The sequence below is a fragment of the Natator depressus genome, chromosome 7 (assembly GCF_965152275.1).
Source record: "Natator depressus isolate rNatDep1 chromosome 7, rNatDep2.hap1, whole genome shotgun sequence".
Classification (NCBI taxonomy): Eukaryota; Metazoa; Chordata; order Testudines; family Cheloniidae; genus Natator; species Natator depressus.
The window spans coordinates 60,722,321-60,743,597 of NC_134240.1; the positions used below are offsets into that span (position 1 = coordinate 60,722,321).

Below are 21,277 nucleotides of genomic sequence, written 5' to 3' on the forward strand. Positions count from 1 at the left end.
CATCTCCTTATATGGACACCAGAATGTCTGACGTCATCCAACTCTGGGAAACCAGGGCCTACGCAACCAAACTTGGTTGGGAAAAGCGAGCTGGAGCCGTTGGAATGTTGATGGACACGATGCCGCAGCCATTGGGAGCCAGCGGCAGGGCCCCGCCATTGGGCGGGAGCGGCGAGAGGGCGGGGAAGGGGAGGGGTAGGTTGCGCCGGTTGAAAGCCCCTGCTGGGCCCCAGGAGGCGAGGAGTCAGTGGGGCAGGCGCTGCTGAGTGAGAAGTGCAGCGAGTTCGAGTCCCGCGGTAGGCCGAGTCGGGAGTTCCTGGCGGGCCGCTGTAGTTTTTCCGCGGGGTTAGTAGGGGAGCGGCGCCTCCGCCGGAGGGGAGAGGTTCGCTGGGAGTTTGTCCAGAGTTTGGGCCCCGGCCCCCCGCCACGCCGCCGCCATGCCCGTCTTCCACACCCGCACCATCGAGAGCATCCTGGAGCCCGTGGCGCAGCAGATCTCCCACCTGGTCATCATGCACGAAGAGGGGGAGGTGGACGGCAAGGCCATTCCGGACCTGACCGCCCCCGTGGCCGCAGTGCAGGCTGCCGTCAGCAACCTGGTCCGGGTGAGTGTGGGACGAGGCCAGCCGGGCACCCGCCTGGGAAGGGCTCCCCGCGCCAGCCGCTCCCGGGCCCGCCTCCTCTGCCTCGAACTTCCCTCTCCGCTTAATGCCAACCGCTGCTCGGTCCCTGAGCGTGCCTTTGCTCCGCTCCCATCCCCTCACGCTGCTCGTCGCTCCTCCCCTGCCTCTCTTCCCTACTCAGCGCCCAGGGAAGGGAGCTGAGGCTCAAGGATACTCAGTGTGCCCTAGTCACCAGCGAGCTCCCCTCCCCTCAGGGCCTCCAGTCGCTCTCCTCCTGCCCCCGCTCCAGTCTCCTCAGGGTGCGGTGAGAAGTGATAGCACCAACCTCCGGGCCACTCGCTCTGAGTCGGCTCTTCCAGTCCCTCCCTGTCACAGGCCCTCTACAGCTCTCCCCTAGGTAGGGGGACAGCTCCAGTCCCTCTCTGTCTTATTTTCTCTAGACAGGGTTTATCAAATCTCCCCACCCAAAAACACTTTGTATCTATATTTTATACTCCCATACAGTCAACTCTTAATAACTTGCTCCTTTCTGCATGGCAGAAAGATGCTGGCTTCCTAAGCGGTGAAGACGTTTCTGTTCAGAAATAATTAGGTCCAACGTGGAAAAGCTTTTCTTCAGTTTTTATTTTAAAACTACATCAGATTCTTTGTTTGTTTGTTGTTTGCTCCTTGAGTTGTTTTGTGAGTTCTGCTGATTGTTCAATAGCCCCATATGCAACAGTTGCTTAAGATCTTAATGGCTTAAAAATTTGTTCTTTTTTATTTTATGCACTCTGTTCAGAGGCAGTAATGCACCATAATTATTGGTATCTGCATCATGCTTTCCATATTGGGAAGGATATATTTTGAAACTGCTGATGGATCATCAATCTCTTTTGTTTTGTCAATAAAGTGTTTACCTCTATTTTGTAAATTGCTTTCTCCGTAAGTTCAAGTGTTGCTTTGATGTGATAAACTGTTTTCTTTTTTTAAGTGTGTAAGTCAGTAATGATATTTGTGTTGGTTTGTAGTGAAGAGGGTTGCATAGTTAGCACAGCTGTTGGTATGTGTGGAGTCAGGACTTCTTGTTTGTTTCAAATAAAAAAGCTGGGATTGTGTTTTTCAACAGTGAGTTACTGCTTCCCAAAATGCTAACCTTACCTAGAGACAATGAAAAGTCAGTTTTAATCTCTGATTTTTTTTTTTTTCCCCCCGAGTCTTGCCTTCAGAGCATCACTTTAGCAGTTTACCATGTCTTAGTTGCTAACTGACCTTGTGTCTGGGAAGTCCAAAAAACTGGAAAGCATTAAAATGTTTTCATTGGATATTAAAACATTGATACTAAATTATATCTAAAGAATAACAAATTACAGACAGGCAACAAACATGCACGTTTTGCTTTGTAAATCGTTAGGTTGCTGTGCCATTTCCTATCTCCACAACTCCCTAGAGATTGCACGTATCTTTTCCTTGCACATCTGTGGCTTCCTTTATAGAGAAGGCGAATTACTCCCATATCACATTAAATTCTTTATTTTGGTCATTAATCTTTTAAGATGCTCATAAAAAGCAATTTCTGCATTGTCAATATAAGTTCGTTAAAAACTGGGATACAACTCTTTCCCACCTTCTAAGCATTAATCTGCACCAAAAAATCCTGTAGTCTATTTTAGAAAAGATTTTTATACTACTTTTAATGTGGTACTGCAGCAGGACATAACATCGACTCTGGGAATATTAACTCTACTTCTTTTGCACATACAGATAAATATTGGATGACTGCTGTACTAATGCTTCAGAAAATAAAACAAAATCTATTATTTAGATGGAATGTCATACCAAACAGGACTGACTTTCAAGCTCAGATAATGGGGCTGCTGGGATATATAGGGGGAAAATACGTCAGGAATGCCTCTATAAAGGATATGTGGATTGTGCAATTATAGGCCATTGTAAGGCCCTAGAAGTGCCATACAGTACTGATTACTGTGGTATTAGTAGAGCCCTGCAAATCTGCAGATATCCGCTTGATATCTGTGGACCATGTTTGCGGATTGGATGAGGATACAAATTTTGTATCCTCCCACGGCTCTAGGTATTAGTACTCACTTTTAATTTGGAAATTTTGTTAACTTTATTACATTGTTGCAGTACCTGTTAGGGAAAGAATCTTGGGCACAGAGTTTTAGCAATAGTGATGTATTGTCTGGAATATCTGTGCTTTTTGCTTAGCTCCCTCTTGGAAAAGAATTTTATATATAGGCCCTGAGGAGATGAACCCTAGGTGTCTGGGGTAGTTATACCCAAATTTTCCTTTCAAGGAGAATTTTGTAGTGAAATTTTGTGGTGGTCACTGTGTCAAGCTGGTTTGATTTTACTTCATTATGCAATCATTTTATTCTGGATAAAAGATTTTGTTGGTAAAAAGAAGTCACAAAATGAGATTCTCTTATTCTTGACTATTAACACCACTAAGTTTGTCTTCCATTTTGGGCTGTGGCTATGGGAGGCATCCTAGCTTCATTTAACAAATAGTTGTCCATTAGCTATATGGAAACCACCGGTCAGGGAAATAACCTACTTTCTCCCCTGACGAACCAAGGGACGCACCCCACCCATGTACCTATTCGCTGCACCAATACTGACTTGGACTCTAAATACATTCTATGGGTGGCATACCTGAGATCACTTATTCACTGACGCTTTAAAAACTCCCGCACCCCAATCTGGGTCTATGCTGATTGTGCTATGTATGCATCTTGTGAACCTTGTAACCGATACTTGTAATCTCTCATAACTCAAGCCTGACCCGATATGTAACAGTACCTTCCTTCTTAACTTGTGTAAACTTGATTTTAAACATTAGCTTTTATAACAAGTACTGTTTCTTCCCTGTGGCCATGTGGCTTTGGCTTGCTTCAGAAATACAGAGCAGCTACAGGTGGTGTTGAATCAGAAATGTTCCTGAAAAAAGAAGGTGCTTTAGCTCCATGTTCTACCAGACCCTGTTGTGAAGAAGGAACTAAGTTGGTTTGAAAACCATTTGGTATGAGATGCTGCCAGAGGGTAAATGTTAAGTGAAGTTGTATGATGGGTATGTTACGGGACAAAGACCAAAAAGAACATATGCCAGAGGGTGCATGGACACACAAAGGCTTGGACTCCTGGAGGGAAGCGCCACCCAAACTGCTCTTTAGGAACTTCGCGGGTTTGAATTTGAAGACTCAGCAGCTGGAAAGAGGGAGCAGGTTCATCGGTTGGCTCCTGTGACTGGAGAAAGGAACCTCTTGTGAACGTATACAATCCCTATTACAGTGTGAACTAGGAAGGTTACTGAAAGTTTATTGATCTGTTTGTGGTGTTTACTCAAGTTAAATAAAAGTTTTGTGTTTTGTCAAACATAGAAGATGGAGGCATAGTCAATTGGTAGGTATTGAAGAGATCTGCAGGACCCTTGACATAGTTAAGGAAAAACAGCGAAAAAGCGGCCCAGTATTTACAGTCAAGTGTCCTGAGATGAAGATGGAGGGATAAAAAGGCTCGACTGATAATCTGGTGACATGGAAGTTGAATAATGTGTGTGCCAAGGAAGGGGCAGGTTGTGCCACTTGTCTTCACTCTGGAACTTCCATTGCTAATGTCAGAATTTTTTGTAAAAATTCTAAGTGTAATGCAACACTCATAAAGAAGTCACTTTGAAGTTGACCTTTGACAGAAGATCCAGTGGGTCACTAGCTGGAAGACTTTTATGCCATGTACTATCCCAGAGCCCATGCGGATAAAACTAAATGATGGAGAAGCTTCAGTTTTAGCACACAACTGACACAAATTTGAGGCAATACACACCTCTCTATATTACGTGGTGTCTGTCGATTGAAGAAGTCTGTGCTATAAGTAGTTTGTTAGAGGGTTTCCTTTGCTGCCAGTGAGCTAAAAACTAGAGTCCCATGAAATCCTTTTTATTTTTGTATAATTTTTCTTTTTCTTTTTTAGGAATTTCTTGTATTATCTATCTTTACCAATCCAGGGTTGGGTCCTGCTCCAGTGGGTTATGTGTGGAAGGCCTTGGTGGGGGTGGTGTTGCAGAATGAACCTGCCCCAAATGCACCCAGCAGCTGTCGTATGCAGTTGGGCCCAGCTCCCCGCTCCAGGCATTGCGACCTGGCTCCTGGGTTGATAGCACAGCCCAAGTTTGGCCCAGCCACCTCTCCATCATGATGACTGGGCTGCTGGGCCAAACCTGAGCGGGACCCAAGGAACAGGAACTGCTGCTGCAGGGTAAGGGTTTTTGTTTCATGTTGCTTTAATCACTGGGTTTTGATTTATTTTGGGGCTCTCTTAATAACTGTAAAACAGAAAGCTTAAACTGAGCAGTAACTGGTGTGGTGAGCAGGCGAGTGTATTTGAGAGCCCTATTGAATTAATTGCTTTGTGAAATGAAGTTCAAAATTCTAACTCCGGTCAAACTTGACTGAACAGAGTTTAGCATAATGGTGATGAATAAAATGAGTTTCTAAAACTGAGTCACTAGTTAATCTACTGTTTTCAGAGAAGTTATAGTACTGTGAAAAATTACCAGTAATTGGGAAGTAGTTTAAAAAATAAGCTTTGTGAACTGTCGTGCTGGGAAGTCTTTGGTCCAGGACTGGTCTCTTCATAATTACATACACAGAATTATTGCTAGGCTGTGAATCTGTAAATGTATCTTTCAGAGCTAGTAAAACTAAGGTAGGTAAATCGTATGCTCAGACTGAATTTTGTTTAGAAGTGCATTCAGCTACTAGTTTGTGCTGTGTTCTGGATTTCTGTTAGTATTTAAGCACAGTTGTTTTTAGAGTTAAAATAATTGTTTTGCAGAATTGAGGGAATATCTTTTAGCCTTTCAGCAACAACCCCAAATGAGCATAGAAGGTTATTATTCATCAGTAAATGTCTCATGGGAGGTTGTAGATATCTTGGCCTGCAGCTGTGGTAATTTGAATACTTTTCCCTTATACATAGTGCATAGTAAAAGAGTAATTATCTAAAATTGGTTAAACCAGTTCTTGTCACAAATAATTATCAATCATAGACCAATGGAGGTTTTCTTCAGTAAACACGGCCTTTAGATCTGCGAAAGGGGTGTGTGTGTGTTTGTTCACACATACTCCAGAAAAGACGGTTTTAGGCTTTTAGAATTAAATGACAGCTTCCTTCTTCAACTAATACCTGTCATTGGGGAGATCGAGGGGGAGGGGAATATTCCATGAATAGAAAGTGTGTGAGAATGAAAGGTGCTGATACTGCTCATGAGATGTTTTCCCACACTCTAAGATATACCCGTAATAATTAAAATAAAAATAACATTATCTGGATAAAACTGACATTCTCTGGGTAAAGTGCTGCTTCTTGCCCTGTCCCCCACAAAAAATCATCAGTTCTACACTCTTCCTGCTACCTCAGTTATATCAGTCCTTGCAACCTCTTGACCACTATTTTTCAAATCATCATGCTTTCCCTTTCCCAGTACCTCACTGAGGGCTTGGCTACACTCGGAAGTTGGAGCCCATTAAATCAGCCCCAGGTGCTCTAACTCCTGAGGTGTCCACACTGGCAAGGCACGTAGAGCGCCCGGATTCTGGCTGGAGTGCCCCTGGTAATCCACCTCCACAAGAAGCAATGAGCTTGCTGCACCCTGGCTGGAGCACTGTGGTGCAAGTGTGGACGCCTTGGTCTGTTAACACATTCTGATCAGCCTCCAGGAAGTGTCCCACAATGCCTGTTCTAGCCACTCTGGTCATCACTTTGAAGTCTGCTGCCCTGCCCTCAGGTGACCAACCGTCAGACCCACCCTTTAAATTCTCTGGGAATTTTGAAAGTCCCCTTCCTGTTTGCTCAGCTAGGCGTGGAGTACTCTCAGTGCATCTTTCCAGGTGACCATGCCTCCACACGCCAGGCGATTCCCAGTATGGAGCAATGGTAAGGTGCTGGGCCTCATCCGTGTTTCGGGGGAGGAAGCTGTCCAGTCCCAGCTGTGCTCCAGTAAATCCAGGAATTATGATACCTATGGGCAGATATCAAGGGCCATGATAGAAAGGGGCCATGATCGGGACGCACTGCAGTGCAGGGTCAAAGTGAAGGAGCTGCGGAATGCGTACCACAAAGTGCAGGAGGCAAACCGCTGCTCTGGTGCTGCCCCCACGACCTGCCCGTTCTACAAAGAGCTGGACAAGATATTTGGGGGTGACCCCACCTCCACTCCGAAGAGCACCATGCACACTTCAGAGGCCATGGCAGCCCAGAGTGCAACAAGGCAGGAGGAGGAAAGTGGGAGCGAGGGTGCGGAGGAGGAGGTGGGCCCAGAGCCAGACGATGGCCCGGCATCCCTAGATGCATGCAGCCAGGATCTGTTTTCAAGCCAGGAGGACGGTAGCCAGTCGCGGTGGACAGTGCTTAGGGAAGAACAAACAGCAGATGAGGTGCCTGGTAAGCGGCTTTTATTTTGAGAAGGGAGTTGTTGGGTGCAGGCTGTTGAGGAGAGGAGGGTTGCAGAAAGAAGAGTTAGGGCTGCATGCATGCTGAGATGCAGAATAGATCATTGATGTACTCTCTCACATTGTGGTAATCGGCCTCAGTGATCTCATCAAAGGTCTCGTGCAGAAGCTGGGCAATCCGCTTGCAGAGGTTCTGTGGCAGAGCTACTGAGCTCCTTGTCCCAGTAATGCTAACATATCTGTGCCACTGTGCCATGAGGGGCGGGGGGACCATTGCTGCACACAGGCAAGCCACATAAGGGCCAGGCCGGAAGCCTCATTGTTGCAGAAGACCTTCCCTTGTTTTCCAGGTCACCCTCAGCCACGAGATATCTTCCAGGACGAACCCATCCTGTGGAAAATGTGGGGAGAGTGTTGAGTATAGGGGCCCCCTGCAGCTGTTGGCTCTCCCCGAGGCACAGGACCCCAGAGGACAGTATGGCCCTGGAACAATCAGTCCCCCCTGCTCCTGTGGTTACTCACCATTTCGGGGCTCTTGTGGGTTATGTGCGCTCGGCTTGGGACAGGCAGTTTGTGCTGTTGTGTGCACTGTGCTTGTCTAGAAGTTCAGCTGAATCATTGCTCTGTCTAGTGTTAACAATGTTGCCTCTGTTTAAATGTTGCATTTTGGCTTTACAGATGCAACCTTCAGATCCCAGCCATCCTTGTTATCAACGGCTGAAAGGCTGCAAAGACTCCAGAAGCGGCCGCGAAGAAGCAAGGAGGCCCTTCTGCATGAAGTCATGCAGCAATCCTTTACTGAAAATAAAAAAGTACAGGAGTGGTGGGAGACCGAAAGGTGGGTCTGCCAGGAGAATGCAGATTGCCGGCAACAAACCATGGAGTGGCTCCTAAGCATTATGGAGCGCCAAGTGGACTCAGTGCAGGCACTCATAGCACTGCATAGGGAGCAGATCCGTGCCCGCTCCCTCCCTGAAGCCCTTGTCACAAAACTTTCCCTTGTGCTCTCATGTCACTGCCAACCTACTTTCCCCAATATCCGGTTTCTTATCACCACCAGCTGCCTCCAACACCTGTAGCTTCACCTCCCAGCCCTGCAAACTATGACCTTTACGCACTACACTCAACCCCCATCACCATGCATTTTAGCCAGCCTGAAGTGCAGCACTCGTTGCACAGCACTCCAGATAGGAAGGCTGAATATGATAACAGGACATACGCAAATCTGTGATTGTTCCATTCCCCACCCCTCCCCACCCCTCCCCCTTCCTTCCTCCCACACAGCACAGATGTATCATGCCATGTGTATTTCTCCAGCAGTTGTGTTTCTTTTCAATAAATTAATTTTTTGGTTTTGGAAACCTTCTTTATTACATTAAGTAAAAGATAGCATAGCCTAGGGAAGCAACAGGCGCTGCTCGTCAGTGCATCATTCATAGCAAACACAAATGTCTACTAACATTGGAATCACTGCACTTCACTCCTGTGCAGGGCACCAAACGTTACTGGTGGCTTTCAGCATCAGATTGCTCCCTCAAGGCATCCCTAATCCTTATGGCCTCATGCTGCGCCCCTCTAATAGTCCTGGTCTCTGGCTGTTCAAATTCAGCCTCTACGCGTTCAACCTCAGCAGCCAATGTCTGAGTGAAGCTTTCACCCTTCCCTTCACAAATGTTACGATGGGTACAGCACGTGGCTATAACCGTAGGGATATTGTCAGCGGCCAGGTCCAGTTTCCCATACAGACAGCACAGCGGCCCTTTGTGGTCATTCTGCACCGGCTCAGCCTGTTGTTGAACCTCTCCTTGCTGCTGTCAAGGTTCCCTGTGTATGGTTTCATGAGCCATTGCATTAAAGGGTAGGTGGGGTCTCCAAGGATCACAGTGGGCATATTGACTTCCCCTACAGTGATCTTCTGGTCTGGGAAGAAAGTCCTGGCTTGCAGTTTCCTGAACAGGCCTGTGTTCCGAAAGATGTATGCATAATGCACCTTTTCAGACCAGCTTGCATTAATGTCCGTGAAACATCCACAAGTGCCTGGAGACCCATAGAGAAATACCCCTTCCGATTTCTGTACTCGGAGGCTTGGTGGTCTGGTGCCAGAATTGGAATATGTGTACCATCTATCGCACCTTTGCAGTTAGGGAAAACTGTTAGTGCAAAGCCATCCACAATGTCACGCACATTGCCCAGGGTCACGGTTCTTCTGAGCAGGATGCAATTAGTGGCCCTGCACACTTGCATCAACACGATTTCAACGGTAGACTTTCCCACTCTGAACTGGTTAGTGACTGATTGGTAGCTGTCTGGAGTAGCCATCTTCCAGATTACAATCGCCATGCGCTTCTCCACTGGCAGGGCAGCTCTCAATCTCATGTCCTTGCGCTGCAGGGTGGGGGTGAGCTCATCCCAAACTTGCATGCTGATGTGATCCCACCATTCAGTGTGTGTTTCCCAAGTCCAAAAGTGGTTTTCCACAGTGGTGAGCATGTCCGTGAATGCCACCAGCAATCTCGTGTCATGTGCATTGTGTGTCGACATCATTGTTGGACTCCTCACTGTCACTTTGTAGCTTAAGAAGTAACTCGACTGCAGTTTGTGACTTGCTGGTGAGATCTGTCAGCATATTCCTCAGAAGTTCGGGATCCATTCCTGCAGACCGAAAGGGAAGACAGAGCGTGCAGTACAAAAAACTTTGAAAGATGGCACCAAATGTGGACAGAAGCACAGGTATTGCTTGGATGCTAAGTGATGCATCACGGGGCATTGGGACAGGACCCAGGATGCCCAGCACCCCCCACTCCCACTTCCCACGAGCCTCAATGTTAGAATGGGAAGAGGTGCTCTGTGGGATAGCTGCCCATAATGCACCACTCCGAATGCTGCTGCAAGTGCCGCATCTGTGGCCATGCCACTGTGCTTGCAGCTGAAAGTGTGAACACACTGCAGCGCTTTCCCTGCTGCTGTCTCCAAGGGCTGGTTTAGCTCCCGGCGCTCTACATCCGCAAATGTAGCCATAGCCTGAGGCTCTCTACCTGGCACCTGTTACTTGGAGCAGCAGTGGTAGCAGGTGGGTTGTCTTTCAACCTTTGCTGATAATGGTGGCAGACAGTGGTCTCTGGGTGTGCTGTGATTATTTTTGGGGGGGAAGGTGAGGGAGCAGGCCCTTCTATATATGTGCTGGGTTGTTGGGCATTCTGGGTACCCTTTGGTTCTTGGAGTTATCCCTGACTGGCAGAGAGGTCTCCTTCATCTTATCTGTGTGTGTCTGGGGGGAGTGTCTCATTAAGTACATAGATACGGTTTCCTTTGGCTTATTGATGGATGCACAAGGCTCCCTCCCAGTCACAACTTTTCAGACTCTGTGCTGGGGCTTAGCAGACAGGAATAAGCAGCGATAAGGGCTACAGCTACAGTGGCTGTGAGACTCCCACTCAATAAATGGAACAAATTCATAAACTAAACAGGAATAAGTCTCCAGGACCTCATGGTATTCATCCAAGAGTTCTGAAGGAACTCAAATGTGAAATTTCAGGACTACTAACTGTCATCTGTAACCTATCATTTAAATCAGCTTCTGTACCAAATGACTGGAGGATAGCTAATGTGGCGCCAATTTTTAAAAAGGGCTCCAGAGGTGACCCTGGCAACTTCAGGCCAGTAAGCCTCACTTCAGTACCAGGCAGATTCATTGAAACTATCGTAAAGAACAAAATTGTGAGACAAATAGATGAACATAATTTGTTGGGAAATAGCCAACATGGTTTTTGACAAGGGAAATCATGCTCACCAATCTACTAGAATTCTTTGAGGGGGTCAACAAGCATGCGGACAAAGGAGATCTAGTGGATATAGTGTATTGAGATTTTCAGAAAGCCTTTGACAAGGTCCCTCGCCAAAGGCTCTTAAGCAAAATAAGCAGTCATGGTGTAAGAGGGAAGGTTCTCTCATGGATTGGTAACTGGTTAAAAGATAGGAAACAAAGGGTAGGAATAAATAGTCAGTTTTCAGAATGGAAAGAGAAATAGTGATGTCCCCCAGGGATCTGTACTGGGCTCAGTCCTATTTAACATATTCATAAACAATCTGGAAGAAGGGATAAACAGTGAGATAAACAAAGGATAAACAAAATTTGCAGATACAAAACTACTCAAGATAGTTAAGTCCCAGGCAGACTGCGAAGAGCTACAAAAGGATCTCACAAAACTGGGGGACTGGGCAACAAAATGGCAGATGAAATTTAACGTTGATAAATGCAAAGTAATGCACATTGGAAAACATAATCCTAACTGTACATATACAACGATGGGGTCTAAATTAGCTGTTACTACTCAAGAAAGAGATCCTGGAGTCATTGTGGATAGTTCTCTGAAATCATCCACTCAATGTGCAGCGCAGTCAAAAAAGTGAACAGAATGTTGGGACTCATCAAGAAAAGGGTAGATAATAAGACAGAAAATACCCTATTGCCTCTATATAAATCCATGGTACGCCCACACCTTGAATACTGCTTGCAGATGTGGTTGTCCCATCTCAGAAAAGATATATTGGAATTGGAAAAGGTTCAGAAAAGAGCAACAAAAAGGATTGGGGTATGGAATGGCTTCCGTATGAGGAGAGATTAATAAGACTGGGACTTTTCAGCTTGGAAAAGAGGCAACTAATGGGGGCTATGATAGAGGTCTATAGAATCATGAGTGATATAGAGAAAGTAAATAAGGCAGTGTTATTTACTCCTTCTCATAATACAAGAACAAGGGGCCACCAAACGAAATTAATTGGTAGCAGGTTTAAAACAAACACGAGAGTATTTTTTCATGCAACGCATTGTCAACCTCTGGAACTCCTTGCCAGAGGGTGTTGTGAAGGCCAATACTATAATGGGGGTTCAAAAGGGAGCTAGATAGCTTCATGGAAGATAAGTCCATCAGTGGCTATTAGCCAGGATGGGCAGGAATGGTGTCCCTAGCCTCTGTTTGCCAGAAGCTGGGATTGGGTGACAGGCCATGGATCACTTGATGATAACCTGTCTGTTCATTTCCTTTGGGGCACCTGCCATTGGCCAGTGTCAGAGGGCAGGATACTGAGCTTGATGGACTTTTGGTCTGACCCAGTATGACCATTCTTATGTTCTTATAGCTTGTCCCTGTCTCCTGTTTTCCTCGTGTGCTTCTGGAGAAATTGGTAGTGCGGGTTGTGAGAACTATATTGTATGTACGCCTAGAGGCCTTGGTGTGGGACACAAGCAGGGATCTGCAACCATTGTCACAGTAAATAGCAATAGTAGGCACGCTCAGGTCTGAACACTGTTAATAAACAGAAATGACATGAGTGTTTGGAGGGTTGATTGCAAAACAATTTATTTTCCATTTGTCACCCCTGTCTCTCCCAGTTTATTTGATTTGTGTGATTATAACTCCAGTATGCACAAGGCAATCTTAAAGGTTTTTGCAGGGACTTAGTGAGATGATTCATTGGGTTAGCAATTAGTTTGCAATGGTTACCTTTGCAAGGAAAAGGCCTTGAGAATTTTTTAAAAATGGAGGTTCTCCTTTGTGGATCTTAACAAAAGATGTTTTGGGGTAACAAAGGACTTGTGCATGTGCCTTCCAGGTCATCAGTGCTTAATATTCTTGACTTTTTTTAACTTTGTAGGTGTACAGTCTTACGTGCTTTAAAAAGTAGGGCCTTGATAAATCTCTGGTACTTGAACATCTCACTAGGATCAAAAAAACCAATTCTTATGCCAGCCCATCTGGATTATGTTATATTCCTAAAGCTACTGTCAAATGAAAAATAACAGCTTGCTAGAGGAGTCCTGCCTAGCTAATGAGAAGATAAAAAAAAATTCACTGTAGGTTTGTGTAGCTTACACTTGTGAAATAAAATATATGATCTAATAATTGTATTTAAGAAGAGAACTTTTACAGGTGCAACTGTCTATTTGAGTTTTCTATTAAGAAAGGGGTTGAAAACATCTGTTTTTCTTCAGTGTACCTGCAATTGCTTGATAATTTAGTGATCTTTAGACATTTTCTGTAACAAGTGGTCATCTGTTTTGATCAAGTAAGTTGATATTTTTAGATGAATAGTCAAAAAGGAAGAAACCAGCTTTGTGGTAATGCCGGCACACATCAATAGCTAGTTCCTTGTTTTCATCATTTGGGAGTGATCTGTAAAGGAGATGAATCAGTCTTTCATTTGAATGGATGATAATCTTTTGTTCTGTTGATATGTTCTATGACTTTTCTTACTATTCTCTGCCATCATTTCTGAAAGGAATCTTCCATTTCTTGATTATGGGTAACTGTCTTTAACTATGTTTCAGTTAGCTAAACAATTAGTGATTGTCTCCTCAACTTGTTCTAGGCAGAAAAATTGGGAACACTGATGATTGGTAACCTGAATGTGATTGACTGGACATAGCATATTGTCTGCATTCTGAACTGCTACATACCACCCATGTTACAGAAAATCTATAATTTGCAGCTAGTCTGAGTAGTCATTTGAAAAGCTGTCTTTTAAAACATTTTATTTCTTACCTGTAACTTTACTGTATTGTGGTGAGACCATTTTCAGCCTGACAACTTTTGTGGCCAGTAGCTTGCTGCATATCTGTTGCAATTTGTGGAAGCAGATACCTATACTTAATTTATAACTGAACCACTGTAGTGGGAGTTCAGTTGTTAGGGCCAGGTTATGTTGATGGGTTGAGGAACTGTGTGTGGATTGATGTGGTTTGGTGATAACTTATGGAGCGTCAACGTGAGATACGTAGTGCTTTGTAGAAAGCGAGTGGGATTTTTTAAATTTTGAAGTGCCATCATGCTCTTGCTACATAATTTTTTAAAGAGAATTTATTAAGTTGACTATGCAGGGCCGGACAGAAAACTGTTTGGAATGTCTTGGAAACTGCAGAATACCAGTGTACTACATCAACTTACCAAGACGTAGCAGTTTGTTTTTCAGCTGTTTTTCTCCTTATGGCTGGAATTTAGAGTGTGTAGTTGCTCCTTTAGAAGACTGTGTAATCTGGGTGAAAAAATGGTGTTTTTTAACACATGTTGGCCAACACATATTGAGATTTTTAAACACCACGTAGCACCTAATTACTAGAGACTTACGTTAAAAAAATGTTAGTTGGTTCTGGTGAACTCTGGTACATGTTTCTAGTTCTCTTGTGTTCCAAATGTGGTGTTAATTTGGTCTGATATTAAAATGTCCATTTCCCCTGTTAGTCCCTTCTTCAAGGTTCATAGCCCTCATTTTGCTTCTGAATGAGAGTTTTTGTGGCCATCCACTTCAGTTCATCTGACGTTGTCGAGACCACTGGTCTAGGCAACCTTTTTATGCCCAAGATCACTTTTTGAACTTAAGGGCAACCCATGATCTACCCCGCCCCACTCCCCGAAGCCCCACCCCACTCACTCCATTCCCCCCCCCGTCACTCACTCTCCCCCACCCTCACTCATGTTCACCAGACTGGGGCGGGAGGTTGGGGTTCGGGAGGGGGTGCGGGCTCCGGGCTGGGGCCAAGGGGTTCACAGTGTGGGAGGGGGCTCTGGGCTGAGCTTGGGGCAGGGGGTTGGAGTGCAGGAGGGGGCTCCGGGCCGGGGAGGAGTGTTGGGTGCAGGAGGTGGTGCATGGTGCAAGCTCTGGGAGGGAGTTTGGGTGCACAAGAGGGCCCTGGGCTGGGGCAGAGTGTTGGGGTCCAGGATGGGGTCCAGGGTGCTGGCTCTGGGAGGGGGTCAGGGCTGGGGGTTGGGGTGCGGCCTCCTGATGGGCGGCACTTACCTGGGGCAGCTCCTGGTTGGTGGTGCAGTGAGGCTAAGGCAGGCTCCCTGCTCCCAGAAGGGGCTAACGCGCCCCTGAGGAGGGGGCAGGGGGCATGTGCCCTCTCTGCAGGCACTGCCCCCCGCAGCTCCCATTGGCTGCAATTCCCTGTTCCCAGCCAATGGGAGCTGCAGGGACGGTGCTTGCAGGTAGGAGCAGCACATCAAGCCCTCTGGCCCACCTCTCCCCACCCACGGGGCTGCTTCCCCTGCCCTTAGCAGCAGCCCCACTATGCCACCGGAGATCGCGATCGACCAGTTGGTGACCACTGGCCTAGACCATAGCTATAGGTATCTTGTTTAATGTTATCTGTATTTTATATAGTCACATGATTTGCTTGCTTGTCATCTCCTTTCCTGTTACAAAGCTTTTTTATGTGATGTTTCTAAACGGTTGCTTCCAGTTGCATTGAAGTCCATTGTAAATCTTTTCTTTAAGATGCACCTCATTACGTGCAGAGTCACTGTGTATGGCACTCACTATATTAAGAACATTCATAGTTGAAATGACAGCTGGAACAGAGAACTAGAAATAGACTGAGCCTTATCTCAAACACTGAACAGAAAGCCTCACTTCTCATTATCCCATACTTAATTTATATTTCTCAAACACTGTATCATTTTTCCTCAGACCATTTGTCCTTTTGAGGTGGATATTTGTAAGTCTTTTTCATTTTATAGTGAATTTCCTTCCCCATAAACTTGACATTTCATTCTTCTTGGGGTATAGCCATTGCAGTTATGATGTTGGAGTCATACCACAGATGCTACTTCTAAATATGAATGTATGCAGAGAGGTAGTTTGGGTCATTTCTCCTCTGACTTAGGGATAGTCATTTTAAAATGTGGAACAGCTTCAGTTTCAAATGTCCTAGTAGTTTCAGATATATGGATTTTTTTCACAAAGCCCCAGTTGCTAGACAGCTTCAAGCCTTAGACTATAATGCAGCACAGTTGATGCAGAGCCAGTTACTTGGGTTTTTTGTTACCAAGCTTCAAATATTCAAAAGCATATAGGGGGCTTATTCATCAAAATGACTCAGCGTACTAAAAGTTTTGAAGGGGAGGGGAAGTTAACTGGAAAAAATGGAGTAAACTGACTTTTAATGCATTAAGGCCCTGATTTGGTGAAGAATTTATGTATAGTGCTTAAGGCCTGTTGAAGTCAATGAGACTATTCATATGCTTAAGTTGTTGCTGAATCAAGGCCTTAATACACAGTAGTCTTTGGTCATGTGGAAGCATGAGGACTGTAAAAATTTAATGCTGGGTTGCCAGTGTTAATCTTCTCCTGCAGTCCCCTGCCCCAAAATAAGGATGGAGAAAGCCAAATAAATCCATTATTCCACTGAGGAATTGGAAACTTTTTTCCCCTTAAAGCTACAGACCCTACCCTACCTAATTAAAATGTTTCTGTTGACGTACAAATGAAGTTTAAAAAAAGGCCCCACTCATGGATAGTTTCTCTCATGCTCATTTAAACACTGGTAAGCAATCCACTTTGATATAGAGTTCACTCTGGTGCAAGGGGTTTTAATTGCTGCAAAAGGATAATTTCTTCTGGCATTTATTGTTAATTGTAGAAGCACAGGCCCTATTAGGGAGCAATTAAGTATCTTGTTTGGGCAATAAAATTGCTTCTCTGAATGAAGAAAACATTAAAGTGAATTTATTTGGTGTATAAACTGCATTTATAATTTCTTACCTCTTCAATATTCTGTAATATCAATCAGCCCAGGAGTGGATCTGCCCTTATGAATATATTATCTCAGCTTTCTAGTCAAGGTCCAAAATAATGTATTGCTGGTATAGATGTATGGAGTCACAATATAAACGAGCATGTCTTAAAAGTTAGGGCCTTCAGTTATAGATGATGTCCTGGAGTCTCATAAGAGTCCTCTTGGACTCTGTGACCAGCACTCTTAACAATGCAAAAATTGACTTCGAAAGTCTCCGTAGGTTTAAAGCTTGGAAACAGCTGCATTAGCTCAACCTTTCTCATGAGCTCAAGTCATAGTTGCTTTGCAAACCCATGAAAAGGCTTTAAACATCTTTCTTGTTTTGGATAGGAATGTCAGAGGTTGAGCCATTCCTCTAACCATACTCTCCTGTTAAACTTAAAGAAATCTACAGGGTTACCATCAGCAGAGTCAGCTCCCATCCTGAGATGAGGATCCGTGCTGCTCTTGAAAAGGTTATAGTAAGTTGTCCTAACCTGCTGAACGGTAAAGCTTTGTGCTACCACGGGCTCACAAGGTGCTCCTAATAGGCTCTCCTTTTTTATGTACAGTAGTAGTCGGTGGCATATTACCCTTGGACATGGCTATCAAAACAGATACCTGCAAATGCCTTCACTTGCCTGTGATAATTTTTTTTTACTAACTATATGGAATTAGTGACATCAGCTAACATTAATGCCTCCAAATGGGAGGCCTCATACCTGGCATGAACTCATGCAAGAAATTGGTATCACTTTTGTGAAGTCAGACTGACCTTTTTGTGGCCTTTGGTGTTTATTTTGCCTTTTTGTGCATCTCCTGTACAGTTACTCATGTGGACTGCTGACCCTTTGCTCGGTGTCAGTGTATAATGCAGTCATCAAGGTCTGGCTAAGGAAGTGAAGGGAGGAAATGGAGAAGCCCCTAAGGTCTGTCTATACAGCTTTTTGGAGCCCTCGAGATTGGTAGACTTGGGCTAGCAAGGCTTGTGCTCATGCTATAAATATAGCTGTGCTTTGAAGTTGCAATTTGGACTGGAGCTCTGGCTCTGAAGTCCATCCCTTTAGGGTTCAGAACCCAAGCTCCAGCCCAAGCTGTAACTTCAAAGCTCAGCCTGTACAGCTATATTTGGAGTGGAAGTGCCAGCCCTGCTCGCCCATGTCTGTCAACTCGGGCTGGGAGGCTTGGTCCCACAGTCTGCAAAATACTGTGTAGACCAGAGGTTCTCAAACTGGGGTGTGTGGAATGTATTCTGGGAGGGTGAGAAGCTTTAAGGGAAAAAAACGGTGCACATTTTACCCACACCAGTGAATAGGGGTCTACTTAAATCGTGGAGAAATCATACATATTTCACAGGTTGGTCAGAGGATAAAGAGCAAATTTTGTGGATGTGTTCATTCAGTTGTATATTCCATGCCACCCCTACTTCTGAGCTGCTGCTGGTGGAGCTTCTGCCTTCTAAGGTGGTTGCCTGGCGAGCAGCTGTTGCTCTCCGGCCACCCAGCTGGGAAGGTAGCGCAGAAGTAAGGGTGACAATACTGCGACCCCTCCCACCCCCATAATCGGTATCTCACTTAAAATACACATTACTATATGCTTAAATTGCTCTGTTTGAATCAATGCCTTACTGTTTTTAACATTTAGTGGGAATTGCATGTTGATTTATTTTTTTTATCAGTATATGTACTTGAGTGGTGGGGTGGGAGGCATCAACTACTACAGACACAAAGGAGGGGCTGGGGCACAATCAAATCAGTTTGAGAACCACAGGTGTAAAGTACTGTAAGTGTCCTGGTTGATGAGGTTGGCAGCTGCTTTTGGGGAAGCTTTTAGAGAGGATGATCAGCTCTGTTGCTACCAGTGAAGGAACTGACTGTGAACAGTTCACAAATTTTTGATTTAGATGGACTAGATGGGCCAAAAGTGTTTTAAACAAGGTTCAGGATTTGGCATGCAGAGACCTCAGCCTGCTTAGTACCTTGGCAAGTACAACATTGAAAATCTGTGTTAACTTTTTATTAAAGATACAGAAAAGAAGGAAAAACAGCTAAAGCACTTGAAATGTAAAGTATTAAGTTAGGCTTTCATTTCAGCAACATCCCTTGTTCCCTTTCCCTTCAGCTGGTGAGAGTTTTTAGAAGGAAACTCCCCTCCCCCCCCTTGTTTGACAGTCTTTTAGATAAAAGATGGTAATGACTCCTTTTTTGGGGGGAAAAGGGAAGTTAGTAAGATGAGCTGCAGCCATCATTGTTGCTGTTGTTGAAGTCCGATCCCGTTTCCTATAAGACAAAACCATACACACACGGGAAGAGAAGAAAATAGCAAAGATAGAAAATACAGCTTCTGTCTTTGCTGTTGACTTTCACTTGCAACCTCAGTGCTGGAGAAACATAGGCACAGCACACGTTCCTATCAGCCTTGTCAAGATCTGGTAACTTGTACCAACATTGGGCTGTTGAGGGCATTGCTTTTAGTTGCTTTTTTCTGCTCACAGGCTAGCAGTAGTGTTACAGAATATACAGTTTTAGCCTACTAAGCCGGACTCTTATTAGACAGAAGCAAAAAGAAGAGGAATAGGTAAGAGAAGAAATAAGGTGGCGAAGGAAAAGGACATATGGGAGTGGGAAGGAAAAGAGACCAAGTCTCACGTTCCAGATGGTATTTGGGATTTAGCTGGAGCCAGTGGAGGTGGCTGTGTCATCTGGGTTCCTCTCTCTGGCCTGGTCCGGTCAAGACATTTCTCAGGATTAGGATGAAGAAGGTCCAGGGTCCCGGGAGATGGTGGCAGTCATGATGGTTATGTAGCCAGTTTTTCAAAGTCTTCCCTTAAGGACCCCAAAAGGGGAATTGATGGGCAGAGTAGCCTCATTTCCAACACATCAGTTTTGGTTCATTGATTTCTCATTGCACACTTCTCTTGTTTACCAGACATGATCTTGACCCAGCCCTTGAAATATATCAGTAGGCTTTTTTGTTTGGACTAATTCAGTTTCTCTGTCTCCCTTTCAGATCTTTCCCCATCAATATTTATTGTTATGGGTTGATGTTTTATTAACCTTTACAGTTAAACTCACAACTGGGTTAAGTTTGTAGGCTGATTTCAGAGTAGCAGCCGTGTTAGTCTGTATCCGCAAAAAGAAAAGGAGTACTTGTGGAACCTTAGAGTCTAACAAATTTATTTGAGCATAAGCTTTCATGAGCTACAGCTCACTTCATCGGATGCATGCAGTGGAAAATACAGTAGGAATATTTTATATACACAGAGAACATGAAACAATGGGTGATACCATACACACTGTAACGAGAGTGATCAGGTAAGGTGAGCTATTACCAGCAGGAGAGGAAAAAAAACCTTTTTGTAGTGATAATCAAGGTGGGCCATTTCCAGCAGTTGACAGGAACGTCTGAGGAACAGTAGGGGGGGAAAATAAACGTGGGGAAATAGTTTTACTTTGTGTAATGACACATCCACTCCCAGTCTTTATTCAAGCCTAAATTAATGGTGTCCAGTTTTCAAATTAATTCCAATTCAGCAGTCTCTCATTGGAGTCTGTTTTTGAAGTTTTTTTGTTTTGTTGTAATATTGCGACTTTTAGGTCTGTAATCGAGTGACCAGAGAGATTGAAGTGTTCTCCGACTGGTTTTTGAATGTCATAATTCTTGATGTCTGATTTGTGTCCATTTATTCTTTTACATAGAGACTGTCCGGTTTGGCCAATGTACATGGGAGAGGGGCATTGCTGGCACATGATGGCATATATCACATTGGTAGATGTGCAGGTGAACGAGCCTCTGATAGCGTGGCTGATGTGATTAGGCCCTGTGATGGTGTCCCCTGAATAGATATGTGGACACAGTTGGCAGTGGGCTTTGTTGCAAGGATAGGTTCCTGGGTTGTGAGCTGTAGCTCACAAAAGCTTATGCTCAAATACATTTGTTAGTTTCTAAGGTGCCACAAGTACTCCTTTTCTTTTTGCGAATACAGACTAACACAGCTGCTACTCTGCAACCTGTTCCTGGGTTAGTGTTTTTGTTGTGTGGTCTGTGGTTGCAGGTGAGTATTTGCTTCAGGTTGTGGGAGGCTGTCTGTAAGCAAGGACTGACCTGTCTCCCAAGATCTGTGAGAAGGATGGGTCATCCTTCAGGATAGGTTGTAGATCCTTGACGATGTGTTGGAGAGGTTTTACTTGGGGGCTGAAGATGATGGCTAGTGGCGTTCTGTTATTTTCTTTGTTGGGCCTGTCCTGTAGTAGGTAACTTCTGGGTACTCTTCTGGCTCTGTCAATCTGTTTCTTCGCTTCAGCAGGTGGGTATTGTAGTTGTAAGAATGCTTGATAGAGGTATTGTAGGTGTTTGTCTCTGTCTGAGGGGTTGGAGCAAATGCGGTTGTATCGTAGAGCTTGCCTGTAGACAATAGATCATGTGGTGTGGTCTGGATGAAAGCTGGAGGCATGTAGGTAAGTTGTAGGCTGAATTATCACAACAGTGTGAGTATTGCACACAACAAACATCACAACTTTTATGGCAAGGGTGAGAATTCTGATTCATGTACTGGTCTTCAAATTAAGAGATGGTTCAGTCTTAAAAGCTCTTAAAATATATGTATAAATGGTTTGATGTGGGCTTCAATTTCCTTGAGAGAGACACTGTAC

At 44.7% G+C, this 21,277-nt stretch overlaps 2 protein-coding genes across 5 annotated transcripts in view; both read left to right on the top strand.

Moving 5' to 3' along the window:
* Window positions 1-230: 230 nt before the first annotated feature.
* VCL (vinculin) overlaps window positions 231-21,277 on the top strand; it is a 103,391-nt gene continuing 82,344 nt past the window's right edge. For all 3 annotated transcript variants that reach the window (XM_074958629.1, XM_074958627.1, XM_074958628.1), the window contains exon 1: window positions 231-605. In XM_074958629.1, coding sequence (XP_074814730.1) covers window positions 438-605 — 168 coding nt within the window. In that variant the 5' untranslated portion in view covers window positions 231-437. The remainder of the gene's footprint in view (window positions 606-21,277) is intronic.
* Window positions 6,019-9,783, top strand: LOC141991588 (uncharacterized). Of its 2 annotated transcripts, XM_074959925.1 has the most exons (3): window positions 6,019-7,067; window positions 7,754-7,913; window positions 9,648-9,783. In XM_074959925.1, the coding sequence occupies exons 1-3, from the start codon at window positions 6,521-6,523 to the stop codon at window positions 9,772-9,774; spliced, it is 834 nt and encodes a 277-aa protein (XP_074816026.1). In that variant the 5' UTR covers window positions 6,019-6,520; the 3' UTR covers window positions 9,775-9,783. The 2 variants fall into 2 exon arrangements, with proteins under 2 accessions (XP_074816026.1, XP_074816025.1); XM_074959924.1 differs by lacking the exon at window positions 9,648-9,783 and having other exon boundaries at window positions 7,754-8,282.

Coding starts and splice junctions, on each gene's coding strand:
- LOC141991588 (XM_074959924.1), top strand. CDS start 6,521: ATGCCTCCACACGCCAGGCGATTCCCAGTATGGAGCAATGGTAAGGTG. Junction 7,068..7,753: donor AACAGCAGATGAGGTGCCTG/GTAAGCGGCTTT, acceptor TTGGCTTTACAG/ATGCAACCTTCAGATCCCAG.